At 38.2% G+C, this 25,869-nt stretch overlaps 1 protein-coding gene across 4 annotated transcripts in view; it reads left to right on the top strand.

The window, feature by feature from the left end:
- The first annotated feature begins 13,384 nt into the window (after positions 1-13,384).
- The window catches only part of RNF141 (ring finger protein 141), a 29,613-nt gene continuing 17,128 nt past the window's right edge, over positions 13,385-25,869 (top strand). For 3 of the 4 annotated variants that reach the window (XM_036257764.1, XM_036257762.1, XM_036257765.1), the window contains exons 1-3: positions 17,812-17,886; positions 18,610-18,803; positions 22,682-22,790. In XM_036257764.1, the coding sequence (XP_036113657.1) occupies positions 17,863-17,886; positions 18,610-18,803; positions 22,682-22,790 (327 nt within the window). In that variant the 5' untranslated portion in view covers positions 17,812-17,862. Of the gene's footprint in view, positions 13,477-17,811; positions 17,887-18,609; positions 18,804-22,681; positions 22,791-25,869 lie in introns of those variants that run through there. The other variant, XM_036257766.1, reaches the window with a different exon arrangement.

The following is a 25,869-nucleotide window of genomic DNA, read 5'->3' as shown; positions in this document are numbered from 1 at the left end:
GGCTACTGTACTTGAACTTTAGTCTCTGAGGTAGCCATTGACTCACCTCTGTGAGCAATCTCGTATTAACATTTGTTTTAACACAGAAACTTCAATGTGTTTTGGATTGTGGTCAAGTCAAAGAAAGTTGAGCTCACTCACCAACCACAAAGTTAATAAATATTGGCAAAATGTTTGGTTCTTTAGTCTCTAGACTTTTATTTTAGTCTTTGAATCCTAGGATGGCTTTTTGGCATTCTGGAATTCTGCATACCAAATACTGTAGTTTTCTAGAAATTAGAACCCTTTGGGAATATTTCTAAGACTTTCATTTATTGCTATTCAAATTGTTGTTATTTTATTTGGGTTTAGTCTTTAGCTAAGTTGAAGATACTTTTCTATGATCAAAATAAGAAAAAAAATTAAAGTAAAATCTCTATGAATACCAAAAGACCACATAGAATATGCCTTTGTACATAGTCTTTTACCTATGAAGACAAAAGTTTCAGCAAAAGTCCACATCACAAGTAATAGTAATAACAAAGACATGTTACGAAACTTCATAAAACTATAGTATCATAACAAAATATTTTTAAATCATGTTATGTTTTCTCCATTACATGTATATTTTAAAGAATCTGTTAAAAATATACTATCAAGTAGAAGAACACAGGAGAAACTTTCCTGTAGTAGAGGCATAAGGGGGAGATGTCTAAATCTGAAGATCCAGCAGGAAAATACGTCTGGGTAGCAAATCTGGAAAGGAGTGTCAAATGAGGTATATGCTGCTAGGAGACAGCAAAACTGATGTAAATTCATCACGGGTATTGACTAATGTCTGGACAGAGGCAACAGGCAACCCTGATCCTAGTTTGAACTAAAACATGACTTTGTCTGCTGGGGATCTTGCCCTGTGTCTGAAACCCCAATGCAGGTAGATCAGAGTACAAAGGTGCTCAGTCAAAATGACACAATAATACATCAGTGAGTAAGATGGGTAGGCTGCACCTGCATGGAGGGGAAAAGTCAAGTGGTGGCAACCAGAGCGGAGGAACACTTCGCATTTTAATGTAAGGAAGAGAATATTCCCATCCTTGCTCCCACCTCTATATGTGCTCTTTCTAATAACCCCTTCATTGCATCCCCTTGGAAGAGGGATTGCTAACCTCATTGATAAAGGCCAAAACCTCTACTGGACCATATATTACTGGTGGGTAGAGTTTTTCTACCTTAAAGCTCAGTACCACTCATGGCACTCAATTGTCTACCTCCTGCCTCAAATCCTGGCAGGGTCTGGTCCCTAGAGACAGGGTAACCATCCTCATCCACCACTTTATATATGTGCTTAGATAAGTGAACTTGTGGCTCCGATAGCATCTTTCTCTTTCTGGATTCTAGTTAGGCCTCCAGACTTGAGCCCTATGCTCAAAAGTGGTTCCACAGAGAGCCCTGTACTGGGGGTAATTGGCTGATAGCAATAAAATGTAGGTGGGGAAGAGACAATTATGCTTCTTACACTATCTATATACTTTCTTTATTCTCTTTTCCCAGAGTGATGACTTGGGAAGCATCGACATAACTTGCATTTCTCTGGATCTGTTAAAGTAGAATCCTGTTCCTTGAAAAAAAAAAAAAAAATGTAACCCTCCAGCTTTATTTGGAAGCAAGAGACTCAAATGTGCTCATAAGCAAGTGTGATCACTTTCTATGTGGCAGCAAGTTTTGTCCCACTGCTCTTGTCTTATTCCACTGCAGTGAGTACTCTCGCATCTTTCACTGGGCACACTACCACTTCCGCTGGTTTCCTCCTTTCCCATCAAGCACCATGACTATTTTCTCTAGGTATCACCACAGCTACCAGGCACCGCTGCCTCTACTAAGAGCTGCTTCTATATCCTCTGGGAACTGTCACACTCAAAAGGCACCACTGACTGCCAGACTCTGCTGCTGCTTCCCAGGTAATAGCCTCATTTGCACCTACCAAGTCACTATGCTTCTTCTCTGGATGATGACTTGGCCACTAGAGACTGCTGCCTTTGCCTCCAGCAACCACAGAATTCTCCTGGCATTGCCATGCCCGCCAGGCACTCGTGCAGCTGCTGCTGCCTGACACCAGCCCTGATGCCCTGGAATCCTCGAAGACGCGAAGCTAAGAAATACCTCTTGATAGACTTGCCAGATTTAGCAAAACAAACACCAGGAAGTCCAATTAAATTTGAATTTCAAGTAAAAAACAAATAATATTTTTGTGTAAGTATGTCCCATATATTTGTGTGAAGTAATATTTGGGGCATAGTTACACTAAAAATTTGTTTGTCTTTTAACTGAAATTCACATTTAACTGGGTGTCGTGTATTTTATTTATTTATTTTTCTTTATTGATTTTTAGAGAGAGAGAGAAAGAAACATCGATGGGAGAGAACATCGATTGGCCTCCTCCTGCATGCCCCCCACTAAGGATCAGGCCCACAGCCTGGGCAGTGTCCTGACCGGGATCAATCCAGCCACCTCTTGGTGCATGCATCAACGCTCAACCACTGAGCCACACCAGCCAGACTGGGTGCCATGTATTTATCTAGCAACATGAGTATAGGACTAGAGGAGAACTACTTTTCTTTCCATCTGTGATTAACTCCATTAGAAATGGACCAAAGCAGTATTTACCATAACCTAAGATACTGTCTTTTTAGTGTAGACAGCTTTTGCAGTTTTTATTACCACCCCTCTATAAGCCTACGACTCAGTTTTGATTCCATGGGAATTGGTTCATGGACAAAAATCTAGTCAAAATCACCTCACTCCAGCCTACTCCCCATCCCTTGACTAAGGCTTTATTACATGGTCATTCATAATGGCCTGACTTCCTTTTCCCTTCAGATGAGTTCTCTCCCCCAGAGGAGAGCAATAGAGGGAAAGGTTATCCCTATCAGATGTTAAAACATATTATAAAACTCCCATAATAAAAACAACATAGCATGAGTGTATGAAAAGACAGATCAATGTAACAGAATAGACACCTCGCAAATAAACCTAAGTGCATGTGAGAATTTAATACATATTAAAAGGGAACAAATAAGATGGGGAAAGGTGGACTAAATGATGTTGGAAAACCATTCAGTAAAAAGAAGAAAATCAGATCTACCTTTTGTATAATAAATATGCCAGAATAAATTCCAGATAGATCAAAGATTTAAATGTAATAAGCAAAACCTTATAACTACTAGAAGAAAACATGGGTGAACTCCTTTTTTACCTGAAGTGAGGAAAATCTTCCTAACTATGATGCAAAATCCAGAAGTAATAAAATCACGATTTGGTATCTTTATTGAGACTAGACTACATACATACTTTGATGAATCTGACTACATAAAAATTTTAAAGTTTGTAAGGCCAAAATTTCTAATTAAACTAAGTCAAAAGACAAATGATAAACATGGAAAAGGTATCTGCAAATTGAAACATAGACAAAGGTCTAATATATTTAATATATAAAGAGCTCTTAAACATTAAAAAAAAATTCACTAATCAAATGGGGAAAATAGATAAAGGTAAGAATAGACAACTCACAACAAAAATGAAAATAATATATAAATAATATATAAGAAAGATGCTCAGTAATACTCATGAGGAAAATTAAAATTACTCGCTGATATACCACTTCTATCAGATTGACACAAATCCAAAAATATGACAGCATATTCTGTTGATCCAGGTGTAGAGTAATGAGCACTCTCAGGCATTACTGCTGAGAATTGTTCCTATAGAGATGAATTTGGTAACATCTGGCAAAAACTGTGAAATTACTTATACAACAGATCATCCACTATCAAATTCTCTGGGTAATAACAACCCAAATGTCCATCAAAAGGGGCCTGGTTGAATAAACCATGGTAAATCTATATGTTGTAATGATATGTAGTTGTCAAAAAAAAAAAAAAAAAAAGGTAAATCTCTACTCTCTAACTCTGATATAGAATGCACTTTAGATATATTATTACGTGAAAAAGAGGAAGTTAGAGAACACTACACTTTGTGTAAGAATGGGGTGGGAAACACAAACATATTTTTACTTTTATTTTTATATGTGTGTATGAAAATACTCATATTTACAAATACTAATATTTGTCAAAACCCTGCAAAGAAAGACCAAAACATTTAAATATAGGAGTACCGAGGTAACAAGGTCGAAGACTGGAAATCACATGATACTTCTCCAAACATGCCTTATTATATAGTTCTGACTTAGAAAACATAAAAAACTTTTACATTTCAAAAGCAAAATTAAATTTAAGAAGCCATCCCTAAAAATAAAAAATTACAAAAAAAAAAAAGAATTATTTCAAGGGACTAGAATATAGTATTTATATCTAGAGCATATATATCTAGAGAATCTATATCTACATCCTTAGTGGTATTTATTCTAAGAACACAGCAGTCAGAACATGTAAACTTCATTCAATAACCTAATAGTCAATATTAACACTGGTATTTTATTGCTTTGAATCTATTTCCTATATCTTATCATGTAAATAATTGCTTAATTTTATTAGGCATTAAGATTTTCAATGTAAGATAAAAGAGACATAAGTATAAAATCAAAGTTAGCTTTAAAATCTTGTAATATTAAATTTAAATTGGGAACATCAGTACAAACTCTAGATTATTATTTTCTTTTCAAACATTTATATTCCTAGTTCCATCTACTGCCAAGCACTAGAAGTAATGACAATCCAATAGCTATGACTACACTTGGCAACCAGACTGTGGTTTCTAAATACCATTGCCTAGTGAGAGGATCCAGAATTCCTTAGAAGAATAGCAGAAAATCTAGACAATAAGCCAAGGACCAGAACCCAAGGAAGTTATGAATGTCTTGTCAAAAAAACAATATGATGTGGTTACTATTGGCCAAAGATGGGACTTTATATACCTCTAAAGTAATAGTAAATGCAATTGATCAAATATGTAAAATCCGTGAATTTATTATTATACTAAAAAAAGTTAAAATTCCACACAATGGACATGACTGCATGTAAATAGAAAGAATTTGTCTGCCTGGCCAGTATGGCTCAGCGGTTGAGCATCAATCCATGCACCAAGAGGTAGTCGGTTCAATTCCTAGTCGGGGCACATACCCAGGTTATGGGCCGAATCCCCAGTGTGGGGCAGGCAGGAGGCGGCCAATCGATGTTCTCTCTCATTGACGTTTCTCTCTCGCGCTCTCTCTCCCTTCCTCTCTGTCTAAAATCAATAAAGAAAAAAAAATTAAAGCCCTGGCTGGTTTGGCTCAGTGGTTGGAACGTTGGCCTGAGGACCAGAGAGTCCCTGGTTCAGTTCCCGCTAGGGGCACGTACCAAAAAAATTTTAAAATGAATAAATAAATACATAAAAGTTTAAAAAGAAAAAAAATTAAAAAGAAAAAATCATCATTTCTTCTGTCCTTCCTGTATGGACTGTATTTCAGGGTAACCAAATAGCCCTGGTCCATAAGGAAACATTTTTTGTTTTGTTTTTTATAGAAGTGACACTAATAAATAATTAGGAAATCACCATTTTGTAATGTCTAATAAAATAGATTCAGACTACCATCATAATAGATAAAGCAATTAGATGACCTACAGATGAGAACCCCAAGGTTCCATCTTAAAGTGGGCCAAGAGGATGTTGTGACCCTCCTGATGTGGTGCAACATGAAGCGCACAGCACCACCTATGAAGTCTTCAAGCCAGAATAGTCAAACCGGAATCTAATCAAGCCTCTAAAGCCAAACTGCATTAATAGGAAATATGGACAGGAGTGACACCACAAGGAAGAAAACAGGTAACTCCAGAATGTAGGATTTGCCTATTAGTAGTCTATCTGTCTATACAACATTTGACCCAGTGTGATAGTCTTCATGTGTCAAATGTGGCTAAACTTTACTCCCTAGTTATTCAATCAAATGCCAAGTGTTGCTGTGAAGGTATTTTGTAAATGTAATTAAAGTCCATAAATAACTGACTTCAAGTAAGGGAGATTATTTTAGGTTATTCAGATAGGTCTGATTCATTTAGTTGAAAGAATTTAAGAACAGAATTAAGACTTCCCAAAAGGAGACATTTTACCTGTCCATAGTAGTTTCAGTTCAGGCCCATAAGTTGTCCAGCCTGCCCGTCCTGACAGCTTGCCCTGTGGATTTCCGATCTGCCTTGCAGCCCCCACAACTAAGTAAACCAACTCCTTGCAATAAATATCTTAGTATATATTTTCTACTTATCTGTTTGTCTGGTTGAACTCTAACATACCCAAGTTTCTGCCACAAGTTAACAGCATGCAAAAAGGAGAGGAGGAGGCTGCTCTAAGTAAAAAGACTTGAAATATAACAATCAAATGCAATGAGAGGATCTTGTTTGGATCCTAATTCAAAACAAATTAATATAAATTAACTATTTGCAAAAAAACCATTTTAGATAATCTTGAAAATATAATTATGGATTGACTGTTTCTAGTCCTTGTTTTCCATGTAGCAAAGTGACAAACTGACCTAGGTTTTGCTTTCTTGGGGTAGTGTGGTCATTCCTGTTGGTCCATCTATCTGCAATAAGGACTCAGAAGACCGAGGTGGATGGCTCCCAGGATTGAAGCAAATACTCTCTATGTTCTTGAGCTTTCTCACTTCATTTCCTCTGGCCCTGTCAGTTCATACTGGATTAATCTTTCCTTGCATTATACATGGATAACAGTAAGGTTTGAGTCTGGTATTTGCACGAGGAGAAACATGACTTCCTTGATCTGTAGTTATTAGGCCTAGCTGGCTTAGGAAAAAACCAGACTTCCAGATGGAAGTGTTTAAAGGAGCAACGATGGCTCCTGATAGTAGTCAAACATCAGTGTGAAAGGAACTGACAGCGAGAGGAAAGAATGCTAACTTGTCTTCTAGCCAAGAAGGTCGTCAGGAAGAGGGTTCTTCTGGTTTCAGTAAGGTAGAAAGTGTTCAAAGGAAAATCAGATAATGGCAGAGAGTTGTTGAAAGGAATGTGGGGTTCCATCGTGTAATGTTTAGCACTCTGGACTCTGAAAGGAACGTGGGAATTCCTGAGGTCACATTGAGAAGGCTGAGGCAGAGAGGAAGCTAGCCTGCGGTGGGTGAGGATGAGGCAAGCTGGGCCGGAGAGAGTTGTGCTGAGATCAGTGCTCATAGAAGACAGTGATGACGGATCGTGGGGGAGGGTGTAGGAGGGGGCCTGGACTGACATGATGAAAATGAGAGTAGGTAGGCCCTGGCCGATTTGGTTCAGCGGTTAGAGCGTCGGCCTACGGTCCAGAGAGACCCGGGTTCGGTTCCCGCTGGGGGCGCGTACCTCGGTTGCAGTTGGTCCCCGGCCCTGGTTGGTTGTGTGGGTGGTGGCCACTCGATGTGTCCCTTTCGAGTCGATGTTTCTCTCTCTCTCTCTCTAAAAAAAAAAGAAAAGAAAAAAAATGAGAGTAGGTAGTATACAGAACCGACTCTCTCCAAGGTCCAGATACATCTTTGGGGCAATGGTGTGGTAAAATCATCCATTTAAAATGGATTCCCAAAGACGGGGGTCCATTTTGTTGACCTATTCTGGCCGAATTCTGAACACCAGCACCTTTATGGTGTAGACTTAATAAAGATAGTATTTAAAGTTGCTTGGTCTGGCAGCAAGATACAAGGTGAACTGAATAAATACGTTTCAGGATAAGTTGATCAGCTAAGATGTTATTATACTAACCTATCTGTGAGGTAACATGGAACTTAGACTGAGATGATAGTATGGAATGGACAAGAATGGGTTGAACCCAATAGTAGAAATATAGCACAATAACTAAAACCTGAGGTAGGTTCCGAAATCAGACAGTGAGTTTGAGTCCCTCCTCTGTTGTTTTTTAACTATGTGAAATACAGAAAGTTATTTCACCTCTCTAGAACTGCTTTATCTTCTGTAAAATTGAGATGACATTAATATCTATCTTTCTTCTTTTTTTAAATATATATATATTTTTTAATATATTTTTTTGTTAATCCTCATCCAAGGATATTTTTCTATTGATTTTTAGATAGAGTGGAAGGAAGGGAGGGAGGGAGAGAGAGAGAGAAACATCAATATAAGAGAGAGACATGGATTGGTTACCTCCGGCATGACCCCAACAAGGGCCGGGATTGAATTTGCAACCCAGGTACATGCCCTTAACCAGGAATCAAATCCGAAACCTTTCGGTCCTAGGGCCAACGCTCTAACCACTGAGCCAAGCCGGCTAGGGCATGGTATCTATCTTCAACACCTATCTTTGAGGACCGTGGTGAGGTTTACATGATATAATAAGTATAGGATGCTTAACAGTGCCTAGCACACACTAAGAAATGTAAAAAAAAGAAATACAAAAATTAAATGACAAATTCTAAGAAAGTATAGGACATCATGACAGAATGCTTGAAGAGACAGAAAGAAATCTCTTCATATGATTTAGCCTAGGAGACTAGAAGGAATACTGAAGTCACTTTAATATGAAAATTGTTGAATTCAGGTGTCATTACTGGGGCACAGTCATTCCAATGGGAGATATCCTATGTACATATGGAAGTACAGGATTGGAACACCAGTGAAAAATAATTGGCAGTGTTGATGTGGGAATCATCTAAATACAGGTGATAATTGCAGCTATGAGTGCATAGCTCTCCAAATGTGTAAAAAGCAGAAGGCAGAGGACAGAGCTCAAGGAGAAGCAACCAGAAAGGAGAATCCTGGAAGATGATGAAGCCTTAATCTTAACTGTAAGTGACCCGCTGTTCCTCCGTACTCTACACTGATGTAACTAAATGTAGTAACATACTGTGAGGAAAAGTACGAGACCTGTGGCCAGGAAATCTGGATTCTAACCCAGTTTAGTTGACTTGCTCTGTAGTCCTTAGGTAAATCACTTCCCATCTTTGGATCTCAACTTCATCACCTATAAAAGAAGAGTGTTGGACTAGATGATATATCAGACAGTTCTTTCAACTTCATGGTTTTTACAACAGGAAGTGAAAAATGTTTACAATCCATATCCATATCCTCGTATATTCCCACAGTCCTGCCACAGATGTTCAGTGACCTTACAAAAAGCAGGAGGCATTGGCCATACTTTCCTAGAAAAATAACATTTCAAAAGTTTCTCAATTTTTCCTGGTCTTCACTCCAGGACTGTGTTTACTACAATTTTATTGATGCCTCTGCATTTTAACTGGAAAATACCTACATAAACTATGAAATTCTGAATACAAATTACAAATGAAAAGATTCATTACAAAAGGATCCTTCTTACAAAACAATTAACTTGGAGGTTTCTTCTTCCATAGCGTTTACTATTTATATTTATGGTATCCTACAAACATTTTTTCTTACACTTTTCTTAATATGCAGGAAAAAATAAAGGTTTCGCTATCCTGCTACAAAATAACTTCATAATAGGAATTCCAGAGGTAATTTTTAATCTCTTCTCTAGTTTTTAAGATAATTCTTATTACTGTCTTATTGTTTTTCATTTTAATTAATTATGCTTGTGCAAACTTAAGAAAAAAGCTGTAGAGATGAGAGTAACTACCTAGGGATATCAAAAAAATATACTAATTTAATGCTTATTTAAATAGTTTTATAGTCTCTCCTATAGTCCATTCTTCATTACACTTTCCACGAGGTATAACATGGAATAATGGCTCCTTTTCATAAAATTGAAGGCAATCTGTAGAGTGATTTTCCTGACTCCAAGGTCAGATTAGGCTGAAACAGAAAGTCTATTAAAAGTTAAGTAGATATGTCTTTTTTTTTTAATCCTTACGTATATATTTTTAATTTTTTATTTATTAATTTGTTTTTGTTACAGTTCCTCATTTTTCCCCCATTGACACACTCTCCCCCTTCCTCCCCGCCCCATCCCCAGCTTTGTTGTCTATGATCATTGATCATACATACATGCATGCAAGTTCTGTGGTTTATCTCTTCCCCCAACAAACCCACCATCCTCTGAGGCTTGTCAGTCTGTGCTCCCTCCACCTCTATGTCTCTGGGTTAATTTTGTTCAGCAGTTTGTTTAGTTCATTATATTCCACAAATAAGTGAGATCATGTGATATTTGTTTTTCTCTGTTTGGCTTGTTTCACTTAGCATAATACTCTCCAGGTCCTTTCATGCCATCTCAAAGGATAAGAGATCTTTCTTTCTTACAGCTGCATAGTATTCCATTGTGTACATGTACCACAGCTTTTTTATCCACTCATAAAATTTAAGTAGATATGTCTTCTTCCTCAACTTTATTGAGGTATAATTGACATTCAATAAACCGCACGATAAAAGTGTACAATATGAGAAGTTTTGACATATGTACACACCTGTGAAACCATCACTATAATCAAGAAAATGAACATATCCATCACACTAAAAAGTTTCCTCCTGTCCCTTTGTGATACCACCCTCCTACCTATCTCTTTTTTCACCCCACCCCCTATCTCCAAACAACCACTGATCTGCTTTTTTTGTCACTACAGTTTGGATTTTCTAGAATTTTATATCAGGGGAATCACATAATATGTATTTGGGGTAAGGAGGCTGGCTTCTTTCACTCAGATAATTATTTTGAGATTCATCCATGTTATTGAGTGTATCAATCATTCATTCCTCCTTATTTCTGAGTAATATTCCATTGTGTGAATATACCACCATTTTTTTTTCCATTCACCTGTTGATGGACATTTTGGTTGTTTCCAATTTGGGCCTATTACAAATAATGATACTATGAGTATTCAGGTACAGCCTTTGTGGGTAAATTCCTAGGAGTGGAATGCTGGATCATATGGTAAGTGTACATTTAGCTTTTTAAAAAATGGCCAATCTGTTTTCCAAAATAGTTGCATCATTTTACATTCCCAACATGCTGTATATGACGATTCCATTTGTTCCACACCCTTGCCAACACTTTGTACAGTCTTTTTAATTTCAGCCATTCTCATTGCACTTCTTTAAAAAATTTTTTTTTCTTTATTGATTCTAGGGAGAGAGGAAGGGAGAGGGAGAGATAGAAACATTGATGAGAGAGAACATTGATTGGCCGCCTCCTGCATGTCCCACACTGGGGATTTGGCCCACAACCTGGGCTTGTGCCCTGACCAGGAATCGAACCTCGACCTCTCGATGCATGGGTTGACACTCAACCACTGAGCCACATCGGCTGGGCTGATTGTACTTCTAATTTGCATTCCCCTAATGAATACTGATGTTGAGCATCTTTTCATGTGCTTATTTTGTCATCCACTTATGTACTTTGAGGAAGTGCCTTAAAATCAGATAGTATAAGTCCCTCAACTTTGCTTTTATTTATTTATTTATATTCTGGCTACTGTAGGTCCTTTGAATTTCCATATAAATTTAAAATTAGCTTAGTAATTTCCACAAAAAGAATCTGCTATGATTTTTATTGGACTTTCCTTTAAAGCTATAGATCAAGTCAGAGAGAAGACACGTCTTAAAAATACCGAAACTTCTGCCTCATGAACACAATATATCTCTGTATTTAGATCATTAATTTCTTTCACAGTGTTTTGTAATTTTGTTTTTATGTCTTTAATATCTTTGGTCAAATTTATCCCTAAGTATTTTATTGTTTTTGTTACTGAATGGTATTTTTATTTATTTTATTTTATTTTTTTATCCTCACCTGAGGACATTTTTCCATTTTTTGTTCAGGTAGAGTGGGAGGGGAGAGAGGAAGAGAGAGAGAAACATCGATGTGAAAGGGACACATCGAGTGGCTGCCACCCGCACGACCAACCAGGGCCGGGGACAAACTGCAACCGAGGTACATGCCCTTAGCAGGAACCGAACCCGGGTCTCTCGGGACCGCAGGCCGATGCTCTAACCACTGAGCCAAACCGGCCAGGGCCTGAATGGTATTTTTAAAATTTCAATGTCCAATTTTTCACTGCTAGCTTCGAAAATATATAAACAACTCCTATAACCGAATGACAACGACAACAATAAAACTCAAATGACAAAATGGGCAAAGGACTTTTTCTTTTCCCATTCATCTACTGATGGGACATTTAGATTGCTTTCACCTCTTGACTATTATAAATAATGCTGCAATGAGCATGGGTGTGCAAATATCTCTTCAAAATGTAACTGCTTTCACATGTGATGGAATACTGGATCTTGGTTTTTCCAGCATTCAAATATTCATCAAGTGTTCAAATATTGAACAACTACTGCATGCCAGGATCTGTGCTGTCAGAAAGACAGTCCTCAATAAGTTCTAAATGAGGTATAAAAATGTATTGCACAGACAGACATGGACCTGGCCCTGGCCTTCATGAAGTCTTCTCTTCTTGAGGTATTTTAGAACAAGAGTTAAAAGTACAGGCTTAGGGTTCAATCAGTTTGGATTTGAATCTGGTTCTGCTCCTGAATGGTTGGCTGACCTTGGAAAACCTCATTGACTTTCCTAAGCCTGTTTCTTCATCTGTAAAATGAAGATATTAATAATAGACACTTCATAAGATTGCTGTGAGGATTAAATGAATTAATACCTTTAAAGTCTTAGCATAGGGCTTGGCACATTGCAAATCGTCCATAAATATGAGCCATTTATTATTAGAGGGCAGGATTAGTTCTTCACAGAGTAAATCCACAACTGATTGGGAAGTACAGGTGTGGAAACATTAACAAGTACAAGAAGTTCAATTTAGCTGCTAAGCATAGAGGCAATAGCGTCAGCCATTCCTGGGTTAAAACCTTGCTGCTGGCTGTGTGACTTTGAGCAAACGACTTAAACAAGTGCAATGCCTATAAAGAGTTAATACCGTAGTATTTGGCACACAACAGACACTTAACAGACGACAATTACTGACTATGTATGTTCTGAAAAGCTGTAATATCACCAACACCTGTTCATAATAATAGCTGCCATTTATTAGGGCGTACATTTCGAACTCTGACAGTTACTGTCCAAATGTTCTTTTACGCTTCTTAACCTAGCTAGGCGAGCATAATCGACCCCATCTCGTGGTGAGAAACGAGATGATCTTTGTGCAACTCTGACCCGTGGGAGATTGGAGGCCTAATAAGTGGTGACTTGGAATCCAGCCCTTGACCAAATCAGGGCTCTCAGAGTGGCCTTTGTCAGCAGGGGGCTCTCAACTGCCCCTGGGAGACAGCGCCAGGAGAGGCAGCAGTCGACCAGGCCGTGGCATGGAGCCCCTAGGTCGAGGAGCCCGCCAAGCGAGGCCTCCGCTGCCACCTTCCTTCTCCCGGCTTCCGGGAGAAGCCGAGCACGTGAGCCAGGGCAGCGCTCGGGGCAGGCTGGGCACTGTCTCCAGGCAACGCGCTGTGGGCAGAGCTTTTGCGTCACTGAGGTGCGACCGGGTCGCGCGCCGAGCCGCCGCCGCCGCCGCCGCTGCCTGTGGGTGTGAGTGACGCACGGGCTGGGGCGGCACCGGTACCGCCGGAGGCGCGATGCCCTGAACCTGGGGTGAGCTCCGCAGCGCTGTCCTTTCGTCGTTTCCCTTCCTACCTGCTCCACGACCCTCGGGCTGGGAGTAGGACAGCGGCCAGGCCTCGGCTGCCGAGCCGGGCTTAGTGGGGAGCCGCCCTTCTAGGCCCCGGCTTAGGGCGCCGAGCTGGCTTGGGAGGCCCTGCGGCGGACGCCCGGTCCCCAGCCTGGCGGTTTGCAGTGGCCTGGGGCGGAGAGGTGGCTTGTCCCGTTTGGGGAGTGGATCTGGGGAAACGGAAGAGTTTTTCCTTCTCGATCCCGGAGCCGCTTTTGAATATTGCCGCCTGCGCGGTCCTTCGGCTAGCGGACGTGGCTGTTGGTTCAAACCTCCAAGTTCAAGTGCGCTGGAGGAGGAGCCGAGGAGGGTGGCCGGTGTGTGTTTAGTAAACACACCCGTGCTGTTAAAAACCCGTGCGCCCCCGCCGCCCCGGGCACCCCGGATTAGAAACCCTCTGCCTTGTGACGACCATTCAGAAATGGCCACGTCAATCTACTTAGCTTAGCTGGCTTCCACTTCCAAGCGTTTAGGGCTGCTCCTTGTTGAACCTACTACTTGAGACCCGGCTGAGACAAAAAGTCTCCTGGCTGATACTTGTTATTTGTGTCGTGTTGCAAGATGTGGACTTACTATTATTATTCAAATTCATCTCCAGTCCCTTTATTTTAATTTCAGTGTACGCTCGTATTCTGACTTGCTCTGTTCCACGGTGCCAAATAAGTCACTTCTTTCCTTTGGCATATTTATGAAGTTGCCTGTGGTTTTTAGTTGAGGTTTTTCTGCATAAAGTTATTGTTTTCTACTCGCCTCCGCCCATTCTTATTGCTGTAAATTGACTCCCATCCATTCAAATTTCATCTGGGGCGTCTCGCACCAGCTATCCCAAATTACTCACTGCTATATTGAAGTCACCTCTCAAAAGAAGTGATGCTTTCTGAATTCGTCACTCAGAAATCATTTGGATTTCTCTCCTTTCTTTCCTTTGATTCTGCCTGGCTGCCATTTCTAAATAATTGCCTCTAGAATATAATTGTAGACTTCCAAAATATGTTCTTTGACATTTTGTGTAAGTGAATTTTATACTTGATGTGTGTAGCATGGTCTTTCTTAGTTCACATCCAAACACCTAACACACTTACCTTACCCTTCTCCCCAAAAAGCAGGGAAGGTCCAGAGAGGATTTTTACAAGTTTGGTATAGTGTATTTTCCCAAATACATATGTAATGTATTTAGTAAACACACTGGTGCTGTCAGAAATCTGTATTCTTAATCTCCAAGTACTCTCCATGCTTTAGTAGTTTTTCTTTCTATAAACATTTCCTTCTGGTTAAGATCTTTTAGACCAGGACAAACATTCCAGGCTCTATAGTGACTCGGGCTAGTCTAATTTGTTTCGCTATGTATCTGTTGTGACTGCTGTTAATTTTTTATCTTGCAGAACAGCTTACGGATACAGAGTTTGAGTAAGCAATGAGTAATAAAAGTGTATCCTTAGGGACCTAGTTTTTAGAACTTAGTTTTATCACTGATTTTTTTATTACTGACTTCATGATGAAAATAATTGATTATTTCTATTCGTTTTTGTCTTTTTGTAAGTAAAGCAGCTGATAAAAAATTTCATGGAGAGCAGGTTTCAGAGAGGTTTTCTCAGTACTGCATTCCTTGTGAACTAGTCATCTTGTTGCGCTTTCAGGCTTTTCAACTTTGCTTCAATTCTTCTATGAATGGATATGGTTTAAATTTTCATGGAGGTTTTTTGGTTGGATTTGGGTTTGGGGATTGATTGGTTGGTTGAGTTTTGCCAGTTGCTCATGATGTGATTTTATGTCTTTATAAAGAATATTTAAACTACAACAATTCATTTGTTAGAAAAAGAAGTGATCAAGTGTATGTTACCACCCACTAGAGAATTTAGCATTTTTGGAATCCTTGATATTCTGATATTTCAAAATAACAGTTCTTTATTTTTTAAATCCTTCAGATTTTTTTTGAAAGCACATTATTCTGCTAGAAAGGATTAAATTATAGGTGGCACAATAGTATGAGAGCTGCCAGTTCTTGACCAGAGATTTGTTTTTTGCAGAATTCTATGCCACTGGTTTGCAAATTATGTTCCTATGCAAACTACAGTTGCATGATCTAGAAGAAAGTATTTTGCTAATATCAAATAATGAATATTCAACATGTATATTAAATGAATGGTACATCTTTACAATTTTATATTTTTTCTTCCATGTATTTTTTTAACTTCAGCTTCTCTCTAATACTAGTAGATGACTAAATAGGTTAACAAGAGTCAAAAGAATACTGAGTGAATAATAAAAAACAAAAGCTGTCAACAATATTTACTGTATACATTTGTAAACATTTATTGTATGCTTATGCATCTGCCAGAAGAGAGAACATAGCTGTTATCCTCAAGAAGCTCACAGAGGGGCACGGTCAAGTGACCTAGCATATGTGCTGTGACAGGAATGTGCAGTCACCAAAGAGGAACACTGAAAAACTTGTGTCAGGTTACTAGAGAGTGACCTAAACAGATTGTTTTTATGAACATGCACCCTTGGGTGTGGTTTTGTATTGCATATAGATCACAGAGTCGTATTTTAATAGTAGTGATAGACATTAATATTTATCATTATTTTATAGTATTCAAAATGAACCGTAAATTCCAGGCACTCTCCACTAAACCAGGGTGAGAACCACTGTTCCAGGCCCTTTTAGTAGTCTCTAGATAGTGTTCCCTTTTAATTGGAGGAGTTAGTAGTGATCAGGTTTTCCAGATACCAAATGCAATTACAGAATAACAAATTAATATGTTGTCTCAAATTATAAACTTTGTCATTCAGAGTTAAGTCACCAGATCAAACAGTGCAGAAACAAAACAAGATCATTTTCTAATTCAGTAAATAAGTAACTAAAGCTTCTCTTTAAATATCTGTTTGAAGGGCACATTGCTTAAATTATCATTGCATGTTTTTGCATTGCTAAGACTGTATATTTCAAAAGTTTGATTTTTTTTTCTTTGTTAAGTAGTGTAAGACTAAAGTTTTCAGTCTGGTTGATTAAAATCTTTTATTGCATTTTGATTGGATTGCTATAGGAAAACTAGAGGGATTTTAGTTTCACTTCAAGAGTAAAATATTAGAGTAGAGATCACTTACTCCACTTCTCACCCAAGAAAAAATCTTCTCTAAGACATTCATTAGGTGAACTTCTAATCTTTCTTTAAACACCTCCACACTCTCAATGAAAGCAAACTCACATACATTAATTACAAGATAGTCCTTAACACTTATGTATGACAGTTATGGATGATAAGAAATTTCTTCTATTGACCTGAAATCTGCCTCATTTACACTTAATTGGCAATTCTGTTTTCTCTAACTATATAAAATAAATCTTACTTCCTCTTCCACGTGAAACCTCTTCAAATAGTTGAGCAAACTTAGCATGTTGCTCCATGTTCTTACTGAACTATGATTAGCAAAAATAAATTGCTCTGTTTTCTAGATCTAGAACATCTTGTATACTCTCCCAAATATGTTCATATGATTAGGTACCCTTTAAAGGTGTGACTGCTAAGAGCTGATCACAAACTTCAGTATACTCTGACCATTACAGGGTACAGTGGGACTAGGCTCTTGCACAAGACATCTGCTTCTAGCAAGCGTTTAGGATGTTTAACATCTTTCTTGTCTCTGTTAACTGTTGGCTTATTTTGACTGAAATCCTCAGATCTTTTATTTTTAACTACTTTTAACACAGCTTCCCTGTGCATTTCTCTGCAGTTGGCTTTTCAAAACATGTTCAGACTTAACCTTGAGTCATATTTGATATAATTTATTTCATTTCAGAAAATATCTCTTTCAGTCTTGATTCTGGTATTCAGTGGCCATTTCTCTATTCCAGTTTTAGTCATCCACAGATTAGGCAGGCATGCAGTCTTGTCTTTGGGTCATCAATAAAAATGGTAAACAGCTCATTTCTTGGTGCCAGTCTCCTTTTCCTTCTCTGCTTTAGTAATTCTGGCCCTTTTTATTGCCTTAAAGTCAACATGCTCCTTCCTATGTTAGGCACTTTCTGTGACCTCTGCCTGCAATGTCAGCCCCTCACCATGCTTTTAACCCTCTTCTCTGGCTAACTGATCTCAGATCAAATGTTGTTTGCTCAAGGACTTCTTCCCTGACACAAGACTAAGTCAAGTCCCCCTTTTATAGGTTTTTGTAGCACCCTATTCTTGTTTGGCTTAGCGCTTTCATTTTGTAATTATATATTTATTGATATGATTTTCTCTTCTTCACTGTATCAGATGCTCCACGGTATCAAGAACCATGTTTCTTTCACTCACTATTATATCCCCAGAATGCAGCACAATGCCAAGCACATGGTACTTGTTGAATTTAATTTCTTTTAAATATGTTTTTTTGATTTTTTTAGAGAGAGAGGAAGGGAGAAAGAGATAGAAACATTGATGTGAGAGAGAAACATCGATCAGCTGCCGCCTCTAACCCGGCATGTGCCCTGACCAGGAATCGAACTGGGACCTCTCAGTCCACGGGACAATGCTTAATCTACTGAGCCACTCTGGCCGGGCAGTAAGTCTTTACTTTAAAAATATAGTTTGGCCCTGGCCGGTTTGCCTCAGCAGTTAGAGCGTTGGCCTGCAGTCCAGAGAGACCCAGGTTCGGTTCCTGCAAGCCTCGGTTGCAGTTTGTCCCTGGCCCTGGTTGGGTCGTGCAGGTGGCAACCACTAGATGTGTTCCTTTCAAGTCAGTGTTTCTCTCTCTCTCTCTCTCTCTCTCTCTCTCCCTCCCTCCCTCCCTCCCTCCCACTTTATCTGAACAAAATATGGAAGGGTGTCCTCGGGTGAGGATAAAATATATATATATAGTTTGTTCATTTATATATTTATTTTTTTAAAGAAATCTGTTAGCAAGAGTTTTTTGTTTTGTTTTTTTTTAATATGGTAAATAAATTCTACCTTAGGTCGTGTAAGTCTACTGAACTCTTACTTAAATGTATTCCTACTTTTTCTTTTATTTTCTTGAAGGGGTGGATATATTGCTGTTTTTATATTATATATGTAGTAACTTTTATATATATTTAACAGAAACTATGTGAAGCAATACTCTCTCGGGATTTCAAAAGACATCATTTCATCATGGGACAACAAATTTCGGATCAGACACAACTGGTTCTTAACAAGTTACCAGAAAAAGTAGCAAAACATGTCACATTGGTTCGAGAAAGTGGCTCCTTAACTTACGAAGAATTTCTTGGGAGAGTAGCTGAACTTAATGATGTGTAAGGCTTGCTCTTTTTCATTTTGCTTTCCCCACTTATGTATGCCCCACAAGTCATGCCTGTCTGAGAGGTAATCAGAGGTATTGATTGGTAAGATTCAATGTTTTCAGCAGCAACAGTTAGCAAATATTTATTGAGTATCTACTATAAGACTTTCTCTATGACGATTTTAAAATATGTAATAGGAACAAAAGAGGTCGAAGGAACATGAAATTAAATTTTAAACACAGGCATATAAATTCATTTTTGTTTTAAAGCACTAAAGGGGTAGAAAACAAGACTGCTAATTAGCCACTCTAGAGAAAGGCTTCTAGGATACTCACAGGGTACTCAGGTTTCTGTACATCATCCGGTTCATCTGGTTAATAAATAAACAAATCTTCCATGTTTGTTCACAGAGCCATTATTTTGCCAGAGAAATACATATATATATTAGTAATTCATTTATCATCACAGAAGAATAAGATACTTCAGTTATTAATATTTTGTAATCAGTTAACATCTTTAAATCTGTACTTAACTTTTGAATAGATTAATGTTTTAAATAGAATGCAAATTTCTGTGCATTTATTTATTTATTGAAAACATGACTGGTTTGTTCAAATATTTGAAGAGGTTTCATGTGGAAGAGGAAGTAAGATTTATTTTATATAGTTAGAAAAAACAGAATGGCCAATTAAGTGTAAATGAGGCAGGTTTCAGGTCAATAGGAGAAATTTCCTATCATCCATAAGTGTTAGAGAGAAAGAAAGAGAGAGGGAGAAACATCGATGAGAGAGAACATCGATTTACCGCCTCCTGCCTGCCCCCCACCAGGGATCAGACCCACAACCTGGGCATGGCCTTGACTGGGAATCAAACCAGCGACCTCTTTCTTGGTGCATGGGTTGACACTCAACCACTGAGTCACACTGGCCAGGGTCTCTGCATTCTTAAAGAGCACATTTAATAGAATTTAGTCTTTTGTTTGTGAATTTATTCTTTATTATATCAATTTTTATACTGATCTATTATAGATGCTATTAAAATACACAGGGCTCTTTGTCCCTGAATGGCCCCAGATTGTTATGCTTTAAAAATATTATTTTCTTTGTGTGTTTTCTCCCCTAATGACAGATGAGAAGATGACATTTTTTTTCTATAGCAGTACCTACATTCATATATATATATATATATTATAAAATCTCCCTTGGGATGTAATTATGGCATTGCCTTTGAAATAAGATCTTAAATATTCTCTCTTCAGTCTGTTCAGTCTAGCTAACATTCACTGAGCCCATAGTATGTTCAAGGCACTCTGCTGAGGGTTAGACATTTTAACTGAGGCCTCAAGTATTAATGGTAGATCCAGCTCTCCCTGTCTGAAATTTTTTTCACTGTCCCACCTTAACTATCCCACTTGAATCTCTCTTTAAATCCCCCAAATCCAATCAAAATCACTAGGCAGTCTGGACCCACTTAGTATAAATATAAACTTATATTACAGTCCCTATTAATAGTTTAGGGTCAGATACATGAACCTGCTCCCTAGCTTTGTGATAGCTATATTGGTTAATAAGAAACATACGTAGCGCCCTGGCCAGTTTGGCTCAGCGGTTAGAGGGTTGGCCTGCGGTTTACAGAGACCCGGGTTCGGTTCCCGCTAAGGGCATGTACTTTGGCTGCAGTTTGTCCCCGGCCCTGGTCAGGTCGTGCGGGTGGCGGCCACTTGATGTGTCCCTTTCACGTCGATGTTTCTCTCTCTCTCTCTCTCTTCCTCTCTCTCCCTACCATTCTATCTGAACAAAATATTGAAAAATGTCCTCGGGTGAGGATAAAAATTAAAAAAAAATAAAAAAGAAACATGCGTAGCTGTCTGGAACACATTAGATAAAGAGAAGAAAATAGTCTTTTTATGAACATGACTGGAGTCTACTATTATTAGCTAGTCACGAAGAATAAAAAAGTCTTAAAAATTAAAGTTCTCTTAGAAGGTTGTTTGTTTTAAGAACACTGGATTTCGTTTATTTAAAAAAACAAACAAACAAACAAAAAAACCTGTATAGATACATGGATGGATCCTGTATGGTTATACATGTAAATACATAGAAAATGAGCTAGAAGGCTACATGCTGGGTCTCTGGGGAGTTGGTGGAAAGGGGGCAGCGAGGGATTTTACATTTTACTGTGTATTGTCTGGTCTTTTATAATAAAAATGTAGCCTGGCTGGCGTGGCTCAGTGGTTGAGCGTCGATCCATGCACTAAGAGGTTGCCAGTTTGATTCCTGGTCAGGACACATGCCCAGGTTGTGGGCCCAATCCCCAATGGGGTCATGTGGGAGGCAGCCAGTTGATGTTCTCTCTCATCGATGTTTCCATCTGTCTCTCCCTCTCCCTTCCTCTCTCTCCAAATAATAAAGAAAAAAATGTAGTCATCAGTTTTTAAAACTTTAGCATTTTTCTTTTTTTTTTTAGATCATCCAAATGGTAGTATTTGAGACTTTACTTCTGGGACCATAATCTTAAGGAGTAAAATTGGGTTGAGAATTTAATAGTATTCTAAGAGTGAAATGATTTTTATGTCTAGTGTTTCAACTCTTATGGAGAGTAAGCAGTGACATTTGCCATTGCTTTAGAGTCTTGGAACTTAACGTAAACCTAGTCTATTATACAAAATTTTGCCTTTTCACCTAAAGATACTGAATAAAATATGTCCTGTGAAAGCATTCCACAAGCCAAGTTTAATGTAATACAGAGGTGATAGTAAAGAATATCTTCGTCTTATTTATTTAGCACAGGAACTTCTGTCTGGATTTGGTTCTTAAAACAAATTTTCATGGTCAGAGTTGGGCATTTCATAAGGGCATTGCTGTCAGAGAACTAAAGTTAAACCTATACAGGAAGATGTGTGGCTTGATGGCTAGAAAACAACTGGGAACTGGCACAGTTAAGACTAGTTGCTTAATTTCCAAGGCCTCAATGTATTTAGCTGTAAGTCACTTAGTTCTGAGTGTGATATCCCTACTGGTGCTCAGACAGAAATGTGAGTGATGATAGAAGGGAGCAAGAATATTTGAGTATGTCTTTGAACTGATTTAAATTGGCATCGATGGCACGATATTAAATTATCCTCTAAAAGGCATATTTTTATGTTAGAATCCTGCAGCTCTCTAGGTTAAAATTACTCTGCTAAGGGAAGACAGTAAAGAGATATATATAGATATAGATCTATCTATATATATTTTTAATATGTTTTTATTGATTTTAGAGAGAGGAAGGGAGAAGGGGATAGAAACATTGATGAGAGAAAAATATCAATCAGCTGCCTCCTGCATGCCCCCTACTAGGGATCAAGTCTGCAGCTGGGCGTGTGCCCTGACCTGGAATCCAACCAGCGACTTCTTGGTGCACAGGCGACACTCGGTCCACTGAGCCACACCAGCTGGACAGTAAAGCTATATTTAAAGTGTCTCAAAATCATTTGCTTGATCCAGTCCAAATTATCTATAAAAATTTTTTTCAAAGTGATAGTACTGTTGCTTAAATAAGGACTCACCAAAAGCAAATTTTTTTCCACACTTTATATACATCTGAGGCAATAGTCAAAATTTGGCTGAGTGAAATTAGCTAAGACCATTAAGATGTTAGGACAAAAAGATTTATAAATATCATTCCACTATGCTGTTGACTTTAAAAACCTTGGAAATTAAGTTGTATATTTAATCAAAACTTTCTCTTTTCCTGTGTTTTAAGAATCTAATTAATATAATCATTATTATTATTTGTGTGTGTTCTTAAGATTTTCTCTGTTTTAAAAGGGTTTCTTGAATCGGGTTTCATGGCTCCATTATTTTATATGACTTTTCATAAAGTTAACAAATGCGTTTGTCTCTCTTTAGAACTGCTAAAGTGGCTTCTGGCCAGGAGAAACATCTTCTCTTCGAGGTGCAACCTGGGTCTGACTCTTCTGCCTTTTGGAAAGTGATAGTACGGGTGGTCTGTACCAAGGTGAGAGTGATGGAGACTACTGACACAGAGCTTAAACTACGTTGGTGGTTAGAACCATATTCAATATAATATAATGTGATTGAGATAAATGTTAATAATTTGGTTACTGTTATTGCCTTTCAGGTTAACTGTTTGAATCTCACTGGTATAATGACCAAATAGCAGAGATTTTTATAATCAAGAAAGGTGGTGGTAAACCTTTTACCTCTCTTTTTGGATTTACCTGGCTGTGGAATCCTAAGGTGACACCCTACTTAGCTGTAAGATGATTCCTTAAAAATTAGTTATCTTAGAAGATCATTTCTTTTAATAATACCAGATTTTATTTATTTTGTAGTAATTTTTAAACCCATTAGAAATGTTTGTTTTCTCTTAGTAATTTTTATAGAATGGATATTTTCACCATCATTGTACATCCTCTTAGTTCATCTTTAAATTTTAGACACTCGAATATATTAAATGGGCTATGGGCTAAAAAATATAATGGCAGCTGTCATGGAGTATTTGGAAGCCTCATCCACCAATGGGTAGATTAGAATAGGTGGTTTTTAACCTTCTTGAGGCCACAGAACTTTTGGTGAAAGTGAAGGAACAATTTTCTTAGGCCTTCTATCCCAACTCCTGCTCTAAAACAAACAGTAAAATTATTCATATGCACATAAACAGTAAATTGAGCATTTATGAGTGTCCTGAAGTCCATTCCTGATCAACCCTTAAAGAACTCCTGGGTAATGCCCTGGCTGGTTTGGCTCAGCGGATAGAGCGTTGGCCCGTAGACTAGAGAGTTCCGGGTTCAGTTCCCGCTAAGGGCATGTACCTTGGTTGCAGTATGTCCCCAGCCCCGGTTGGGGTTGGGGGGGTGGCGGCCACGCGATGTGTCTCTCTCACATCGATGTTTCTCTCTCTCTCTCTTCCTCCTTCTCTCCCTCCCACTCTACCTGAAGATAAATGAAAAAAAAAAATGACCTCAGGTGAGGATAAAAAAAAAACCTATGGTACATTTACACAATGGAACACTGCATCTGTAAAAAACAAAACAAAAAAAGAACTCCTGGGTAAGGAGGGTTTTTTTGTGTGTGTGTCATGATCAGCAAAGTCCTATATATTCTGTCCTTACCTCATCTCCTCCCTCTCATTCTATTTCACCCTGGGCTCCTTGCCTCCTTGCTGGACTCTCTATGCTCCTTGCCAGGCACACTTCTGCCTAACAACCTTTGCATTTCCTACTCTCTCAGCCTGGAATGATCCTTCCCCCAAGTGTCTATATGCTTCATTCTTGCATCCCTTTCAGTTCTTAAATGTCACCTTCTCTTCAAGGCCTTCTCTACAACCTGTTAGCATTTCATCTCTGTTTAATCTCCATAACACTTGTTTCTGTCTAGTCTGTATGTTATTTTCTTCTCTCCTACCTATAGTGTAAATTCCATGAGGGCAGGGATTTTAGTTTGTTATGCACACTATGTCACCAGTGCCGAGAGCAGTACACATATTACCTATAACATTATGTGTACTCAATAAATACTTGTTGCACGAATCCTATAGTTACATTAGTTGCAGTTTGATAAACTTTGATGTTAAATACTACGTCTATGTGAATTATTCCCTAATTTCTTCTGAATTACGCAGTTCCAAAGGAAGATTGGCCAGTTTTTTCAGCTCTGAAAATCTATTTTGTCATCTATAAATTCCTGTCACCTTTAATTCTATTTGTCCACAACCCCATGTATAGTCTTTTATTACAAAGAATATTACATATTTGCATTTCCATATAGATCTTACCATTCCAAAGTTTAACCAATTTTTTTAGTATTAACAATGGTTCTGCCATTTTTACAACATGGAATCTGATTCATAATTGATTCTCAGTTTTTCCTCTCATTGCCTTCTCGAGTAGTAAGCAATAAATGTTAGTCACAACTATTATTATTTTAATTCAAAATATGGAAATGTTGCTATAATAATATTTTTTTTAATATGTAACTTAACTACTTCACTTTCTCATATCCCCAGTTCCATCAATACACTTTAAAACCTATTTCATTCACAATTTTAAGGCCCTCTATCTAAATCTCTCCATTCTTCATTTCTTTCTATTTTTGGATTTTGTTAGTTCTGTTTATTTTGATAAGCACTTAATAGATTTCGTTGCATACTTCTGTTCCCACAGTCTTCCTTACCATCTCCTGTGCTGAAATAAAGTCTTTCACATCTCTAACGTGTTGCTGATTAATTCATGCGCTTTGCCCTCAACTCTACTGGCCTTTGTCATTTCAAAAGTGAATGTATGCCCCACTCCATGAGTCCTCAAGCCTGAAAGCAATATTATCTCTCCTTACCTATTACCTCACACTTGCCCTAAATAAGTCCTCCCAGTAAGAATGTAAGCTATTCCCGGCCGGTGTGGTTTAGTGGATTGAGCATCATGCCGTGGGCTGAGAGTCCTGGTTTGATTCCTCCTGGTCAGAGCACATGCCCGGGTGCTGGCTCGATCCCAAGTGGGAAGCGGGCAGGAGGCAGCCAATCAATGTTTCTCTCTCACATCAATGTTTCTCTCTCTCCCTTCCCCTCTTTCTAAAAATAAAAAATCAATTAAAAAAAAAGTAAGCTAGAGCAGGGTTAAATACAATCTGTAGACACTGATTCCGTTCATATTAAATGAGTTTTTGCTATACTTCAAAATGGCCTTCTGGGAAAAACTCAACCACTTTTTGTTGGGATTTACTTCAATATAATTGTTAGTTTGGAAGTTTGGGTATAAAGTAGAACTTAAGGTATTCAAGAAAGCGATCTATTGTTTCAGTTATAGTAGAGAGGCATGTGCTTGTTGGATTCAAATAAATCCGTTAATTAAGAAATTCTTCAAGAAATTAAAATGAAAATAATTGTCAATACCAATCTCTAAAATTCATTTCTTAGGTCTGGGAAAGTCGCCTGACCTCTTCAACTCTAAGCAGGATGATAACTAATCAACCCTACAGTGTTATTTTGAGAACCAAATGAGATAAATTTTTGTAACTACTCTGAACTCCACAAATGTAGGAGACATGATATTATTCATTTGCACAGATTCTTGCTCAAC

The sequence above is a fragment of the Molossus molossus genome, unplaced genomic scaffold, assembly GCF_014108415.1.
Source record: "Molossus molossus isolate mMolMol1 unplaced genomic scaffold, mMolMol1.p scaffold_m16_p_13, whole genome shotgun sequence".
NCBI lineage: Eukaryota > Metazoa > Chordata > Mammalia > Chiroptera > Molossidae > Molossus > Molossus molossus.
The sequence above is the reverse complement of the archived record's forward strand: the minus strand, read 5'-3'. Positions and strand labels throughout refer to the sequence as shown.